This window comes from Cibotium barometz, chromosome 5 (genome assembly GCF_041138505.1).
Source record: "Cibotium barometz isolate CiBa-2024 chromosome 5, ASM4113850v1, whole genome shotgun sequence".
Taxonomy (NCBI): domain Eukaryota; kingdom Viridiplantae; phylum Streptophyta; class Polypodiopsida; order Cyatheales; family Cibotiaceae; genus Cibotium; species Cibotium barometz.
Window position 1 is genome coordinate 25,127,494 of NC_141050.1, and position 7,500 is coordinate 25,134,993.

At 39.8% G+C, this 7,500-nt stretch overlaps 1 protein-coding gene across 1 annotated transcript in view; it reads left to right on the top strand.

Moving 5' to 3' along the window:
- The first annotated feature begins 7,152 nt into the window (after positions 1–7,152).
- Positions 7,153–7,500, top strand: part of LOC147638270 (cytochrome P450 CYP72A219-like) — a 2,738-nt gene continuing 2,390 nt past the window's right edge. Inside the window, exon 1 of the mRNA XM_086795301.1 lies at positions 7,153–7,500. This exon is cut by the window's right edge and continues 109 nt beyond it. Within this exon, the coding sequence (XP_086651427.1) occupies positions 7,264–7,500 (237 nt within the window). The 5' untranslated portion in view covers positions 7,153–7,263.

The window sequence follows — 7,500 nt, forward strand, 5'->3', positions numbered from 1 at the left end:
AAGGTATATAATGACTAAAGCATGAGACAGGATGAAGAATGTACTTACTTGAGGGTCACATCCTCTTGCATACTCATTCTCTTCTCTTGTGATCATCTCTCCATTTTGCGATACCATCAATATTGTCATATGAAGCCATTCTATATTGATCACATTTGGTAGAGGTTCCAAGCCGGGTGGGAATGGCAAGCATCTATTGATTGCATCCTTGTATCTCCCAATCCACTTCTCCATGATGGAACTATTTAGAATGCAAAATGTATTCACCTTGTGGCATAATGCTTCATCCAGTCTTCGTTGCCTTCCTTTTCCTTGTGGCAAATTAGTGATTAAATGGCACATTAGTGATTAAATGGTCATCCTCCTCATTGCTCCACAATCGTGGCATGGAAGGATCTATGTGAGATAGATGTGTTGAGATATACACAAGAGACTCTTGTATCAACCATCTCTCTGCCATGCTTGCTTCTGGCCTTGATATTTGTCTCACAAAGTCCTTTAAGGTTTTCATGAACCTTTTAAGGAAAAACACCCATCGAACATGCACAACACCACAAGGCGCCACTTCATCAGCCAAATGCACCACAAGATGCAATTGGCTATAGTAAGAATTTTTCTAGGAAAATTGTCCTCGATCATACACAATGCCTCTATAGCATTGAGATAAGCCATCTCAATGGATGTAGGATCTATCTCCTTTAAGGATATGTACCTACATACATAGCAATCATGTGTACGATTTACCAATACATAAATTCTGAGTATATGAGAATACCAAATATGCAATATAACTTAGCTAGTGAATTGAAGAGAAGATTCATACCTCACCAAGATTCCCATTTTGTAAATAGCCTCTCTCACCTTCTTGTCTCCACAACCAACTATAGCAATTGGAAGAATAAACTATGCATAGAAAAAAATGGAAGTTAGTATACAAGCCTACAAATTATGTTCCATAAATAGAAAATCAAAAAGCGAATATTTATATACTTGTAATATCTTGTGCCAATTGTGTGTCATGAGGCCATATAATTTTACCTCTCCTTTCTTTTTGGTCTTTGTGAAGGCACCTTAATCAAAGGCTCGAGGTGCACATCCATGTTTGCTACCTTATACTTGCTTAGTATAAGGAGAGCAAGCATGATATGACCTTTCTTGATTGCCACCCATGGAGAAAGGTTGTAATTCACCAATACAATAGGCTAAGTAGACCATGATGTGGGCTTGAAGCCAAATGGGTTACCACCATCCATGATGTGGACTTGAAGCCAAATGGGTTACCACCATCCATGGCCAATAAGCCAAGACATAAGTGATAGGGCTCATCTTTAAACTCTGGCAATTGATTCTCCACATGTTGCCATGCCAATGAATCAGCTACGGTCTTCATGATGCCATAGGTTGAGCGATGAGTAGCCATTAGGAACTCAATGGAGTCTTCTTGGGCCCTTTTATTTGGCAGTTTAAGGGAGTCAAACCTTTTCTCTTAAGAAGAAACGTTTTCTAATTAGAAGCTTCAAAACGGCTACTTTATTCGAATTTGAATTTTGGGGGGAAAATGGAATTTAAAATCTAGCGGATAAAACCATATCATGTAACATATCTATGGAAAGCTCTTGATGCGTAGATCACGGATCTATAATCTCCGCTCAAATCGGAGCTTGTATGTAGAAGTTATGGAGGTCCGAAAATTGTAAAATTGCCCCTCCCCTTTTTGGGAAAAAAAGTGCACCCTTTGACCACTCTTACACCTCTCTTACAAACCATTGGTTTTTGCTTACATGGCGGGCTCCTATTTGTCAAAAAGTTAAACGTTTCCATAACCTCATGGCAAATTAAAGGGCCCAAGAAGACTCCATTGAGTTCCTAATGATGCCATGTCATGAGTTCTGCAATCCCCTTACATTTAAACATGTGTTGGATACGAGGAATGATAGGAAAGTGTCTCAACACTTTTCTGGGAACTTTGTCTCCTTGCAAATCATCCCTATAGCAACTCTCCCCATATTGTAGACATTGTATTGCATCTTTATTAACCCCTCTAAATAGCATGCAATCATTGGGACATATGTGTATTCTTGTGTAATCCATACCTAACATAGAGAGCATTTTACGACACCCATCTCGTGAGTTTGGTAATAGATTTTGAGGGGGGGAAATCTTCTTAAGAAGCCTACAACATAACATAAGAAATCATATGTCAAAATATTAGCAAGAGAGTATATAAAACATGAGACATTTTCAATTTAAGAGAATAGAATGAGGCGGTCTTACCTAAGAAGACTTATGAAACCTTCATCACTCCATCCATAAGTTGTTTGCAAGTTTAATAGCTCCAAGTTTGCTCACAATGTGGAGTACGAACATCCCTTATACAAAGGGGTGCTTGTCTCTCTATGTAAGGTTTCCTCCTCTTGTGACATTGGAGCTTTCTCACTATCATCTATGACCTCCCATCCAAAGAAGTCATTCACCATGTCATCCATGATGAGATTCTCTTCCTCCTCATGTGGCAATGGTGGGTGATTTTGCTGACTATACAGCAACATTTAGTAGCATTCCAGCAATACTTTCAGCAACAATGAAATTCTTTAAGAACATAAGCATTCCAAGAACCATTCACTTATACTAAATTGGGGATTCCAAGTAGTTTACAGTGATGATTTCCTAGTACTTAACATCTATTTCTTGGTAGAATGCATGAAGTACTTATGTTCGCTCAATAATGTTCAAAGTAACATACTTTAATCTAAGGAGAGGGGTTCTGTAAATTTTAGAGAAAAACATACATATAAGGAAGGGGGTGACATAGTCATTTTTAAAGGTATCCTTATAAGCTTAAATAGGGGGGTGTTATTATCTTATGAGCATCATATATAGGGGGTTTTCTTGAGGTTAATGCACACAAGTGACATACCCTTTTATTGTGAGTGAATCCCCTGGGGTTATGTGGAAGAGTTTTGTGTGCTAATAATGCATCAGATACGCCATCAAGCAATGTGGAATTGACTTCATGCTTTGGGATCCTTATACTCTTGCTAACACCTTGTATGTACCCGAAATCTGCAAGAATCTCATTTTTATCTCAGCACTTGCCAAAGTTGGCTTGAAAATTCAGTTTTTTGATCATTGTTGTTCCACAACAAAATTGCTTCAGATGCACTTCTCTTATTTGGTACACTACGCAATGGCCTATACAGGCTTGACATGTATAAAAGGAGTATTGATACTCATGTAGATGCCATGATTGTTTCCATGCCATAGATTCAGCGTGACACTAAGATTTGGCATGCTCGGTTTGGTCACTTAAATTTTCCATCTCTTCTACAATTATAACGTCAAGCTATGGTTCATGAGCTGCCACCTATGTAGCTCCCCCACAAGCATGTATGCGAGGAGTGTATACTGAGAAAGATGCATCTTTAGTCCTGTCCTAAAGATGGCATTGTCTGTGCTACTCGCCCATTGCACACAGCTGGTTCACAGTGATCTCTGTGGTCCTATGCGGGCTCCCTATTTTGGTGGACATTTGTACTTCATGACTTTTATTGATGACTATACATGCTTCTACTAGGTGTATGGTCTGAAAGTCAAATTAGATGCCTTCTCAACTTTCCGTTAGTTTCTTCCTCTCACTGAAAATTCTTACAATCATAAGCTACTAACATTGTGTACTGATAGAGGGGGAGAATATTTATCCAATGAGTTTACTACTTTCATGCTGTCCCATGGCATTTCTCATCAATGTGCTACTCCTTACACACCATAGCCGAGCACTGTAGCTGAACATCAGAATCAGACACTCATGGAAATGGCCACATGTATGCCTAAAGGCAAGGATTTGCCCTCTAGATTTTGGCGTGAAGTGGTCATGTGTGCCAGTTATGAACTTAACCATGATCTAATTAAAGCCTTGAAATTTATGATAGCTTATGAAGCTTGGAATGGCAAAATTCTAGTCATGTGTGTACTCGACTATCTAGCTTATGTGCATGTACCAGCACAATACAGACATAAGCTTGAAGTAAAGGCTTTGAAATGCATTTTTGTGGAGTATAGCAATGATAGCAAAGGATATCGGCTGTATGTTTTATCTAGTCAAAAGCTGATTGTATCCAGAGATGTCTTCTTTGATGAATTTGCACCTCAACCCATGCTTTCCTATTGGCTACAACTATTAATTTATTCTCTCGATGTATTTGATACATTGCTGCCTTTGTTTGATACTAGTGTTGGCTCTTTGAGCCCACCTTGGCTCTGACTCAGCAACCTGGTCTGCAGCTCATCAATAAATTCAATCAACGATGTCCCTATTGCTCTTTGGATCAGCAACCCTTTAATTCGGATGCCTTCGGTGATGCATTAATTGAAGAGGATACATGTATTCGTGATTCTCATCAGATTCCACGCTGGCTCTAAGCTACTTTGTGTGACATCAAGCTACCTCAACCTTTTCTAGGAAGAACACGAGCTGCCTCTCTCGACATGCATCTCATTCTGTCAACATAGCCCCTATCGGGGCTAGCGCACTGAATGAGGAGCTGATTTCTTACTTTGATGCTTTGGAGGATGACAATTAGGTTTCAACCATGTATTCAAAATTAGATTCCATTGCCATAAATGATACATGGGAGTTATGTGATCTGCCTACTACTATGGCAAATGTGCTATAGGCCCCAAGTGGGTGTTTAAGCTGAAACAGAAGCTTGACGGCTCAGTTGATCGGTATAAGGCTTGATTAGTCACCAAGGGCTATGCCCAAAGGGAAGGCATTGACTATGATGGTTTTGCACCTACATCACATATGATGACCATTTCGACTCCGGTTGCATTGGCTACACATAAAGGTTAGAATGTGCATCAATTGGATGTTAAACTGCATTTCTAAATGGTGATTTGTAGGAAGAGGTTTATGTCATGCAACCTACTCGCTTTGTTTAGTAGGTTGCAAACCATGAGGTATGCAGATTGTGCAAAGCACCATATGGCCTTAAACATGCTCCTCGTGCTTCGTATCAGAAGATACATGAATACTTGCTCTCTTGCCTATTTCACAATAGCACTCTTTATGTCCGCATGAAAAAGATCATCTCCTTATCCTCAATCATTATGTGGACGATCTACTCATGAGACAGGCCTTGACCGCGAGGGGCACATTGCACCTTTCATCTCGCTGACCTACAAAATACATTTGACATTTTCGACATGGGTCTTCTGCATTATTATTTAGGTATCCAATTTGTTCTGACTGAGGGGGGCATCATGTTATCTCAACAAAGATACATTCAACAGCTCTTGGAACGCTTTCAAATGACAGATTGCAAACATGTTTCTATTCCTATATGGAACCGGGTCTCCACTTGTCAATTGAGGATTCTTTTGAGCCTTTTGATGTAGCCAGCCTATCAACAAGTTGTCAGATGCCTTATGTATCTGTGCAACACCCGTCTAGATGTTCAGTATGTAATGTCACAATTGATCAGGTTTATACATTGTCCTAGCACTCGGTATTGGTAGGCAGTGAAACGTGTCTTCCACTACCTTCAAGGCACTCCGACACTATGCATTGTTTTACAACAATGAGTCTTCTTTATGCTTGTCTGCCTACAAAGATAGTGAGACTCAGCAAGATGTTTCGACACAAGAGTGTCAAGGAGTGGATATTGTTTCCTTCTTGGCAACTCATGCATCTCACGGCTCAGTAAGAAGTAGCCGACAAAAACCACATCTAGCTATGAAGCTAAATACAAGAGGGCATCATTCACACTACTATATGGAATGTGTCTGGCTTTGCCATCTTTTGGTTGATCTTAGTATCGTAGCAAGGTGAAAGCATGGATAGGTGGTGGTACAAAAAGTAGTGTCTTTGACACTCCTTTTAATACTACTTTTTATTTTGTTTTGGAGAGTTTTAGGTAAATTTAAGAGCATACTAGTCGTACATTTTAAGATTCTTGTCCATAAAAATACTTTGCAGAATATTATTTAGAATTTGAAGCGATAGTGGGAACCCTAAAATCAATCATCTTTTTTCTACTTGAAAGGAGAAAAGCGCATTAGTAGTTGCGCAGAATCTAGTATTCCATGCACGGACAAACCACATTGAGTTGCATTATCACTATGTCAGTGATAATGCAACTGTGTCGCTATGTTGCTCTCTAAGATTTTGTGTGTGTTTTGTCTGAGTCTATGCAGAGTATCTCCTTTCACATCCAACACAAACTTCATTTCGAATGTTATATAGAGACTCTGCAGGATGGTGATTTGCCCATTCCACCAAACTAGGGCATTGTGTAAAGTGTGGTAGCGCAACATTTTAGTAAAAGAAATTCCACCTCTTACATAGCAGCCGTCTTTTCGACAGTCTCTAGATCATCCACATCCTTTCCAGAATCAAGATCGTCCTTCTGGATCTCCTCCTCAGCTAGCTGAACATGTTCCAACTGTTGGTGCTGCTAACATCAGGACTCACGCATTAAGGCGAGGCGAGGTTCAGTTTTATTACTTGACTATATGGTGAGAGTACCAATCCGAAACCAAAATCGAAATCCAACAATCTGGAAAATTTGGGGAAAAAATATTTATTTATTTTCTCAAATAGATTCTTAGACAAATACATCGTTCTGCTCATATTATAGACATTGATTTTAGGTAGCCGATTAGATAGATTAGGATTAACATATTGTCATAATATATTTACTTAGAAAATTATAGAATCTTGGCAAGATTCATTATTACTTATCCAAATACTCCTAATCATCAAGTGGATGGGCGTCGCGTTAGTCTAGTCTTCAAGGTGGGTGGACTAGCGGGTGTGCTAGGTGTTAACTTAGGAAATAAATCACCTTAGCTTTATTATTACTTTTACCTTAGCAACTTCTTCTTTGACTTTTTCAAAGTGGACGCCTTTGCAACTTCCTCCTGGGATAAAAACACTTCAAAAAGAGGACACCAGCTTTGAAGCGTCGTCGTCTTAATACATACTAGGCGCCGTCTTAATACATACTAGGGGTGGTATGAGTTTATATTTGGAACGATTTGGAACGGATAGCAACAAGGAAGGAAGGCGCACACGAAGCTTCATGAGTCTCCTCTTTTGAATACTAAGTGAACACTTGTTCTCTACCCTTAATTTCTATATAATATCTATAGACGAGACCATCATATACGGGCAAGTTCAAATAGCCTGTGTTTCATCAAAAAGTTAAATTTGAGAGAACTAGAGCAGCAGCAGCATCGTCGCCAACTTGTGTACTTAATAAGATGATGATGCAGCAGCAGCAACCAGTGGACCTCCTGCAGCTCTTACGTCCCTTCGTTGGTGGTCACACTCTACTGATCTGTACTTCTATGCTAGCCATCGCAATCTCCTCTCTGTTTGGTTACCTTCTCTACGTCTACTACTTGAGACCGGCTTCGCTGCGGAGCGCTTTGCAGCAGCAAGGCTTCACTGTGTTGCCTTATCGCCCCATAGCTGGAGACCTCCCTGAGATCAAGCGC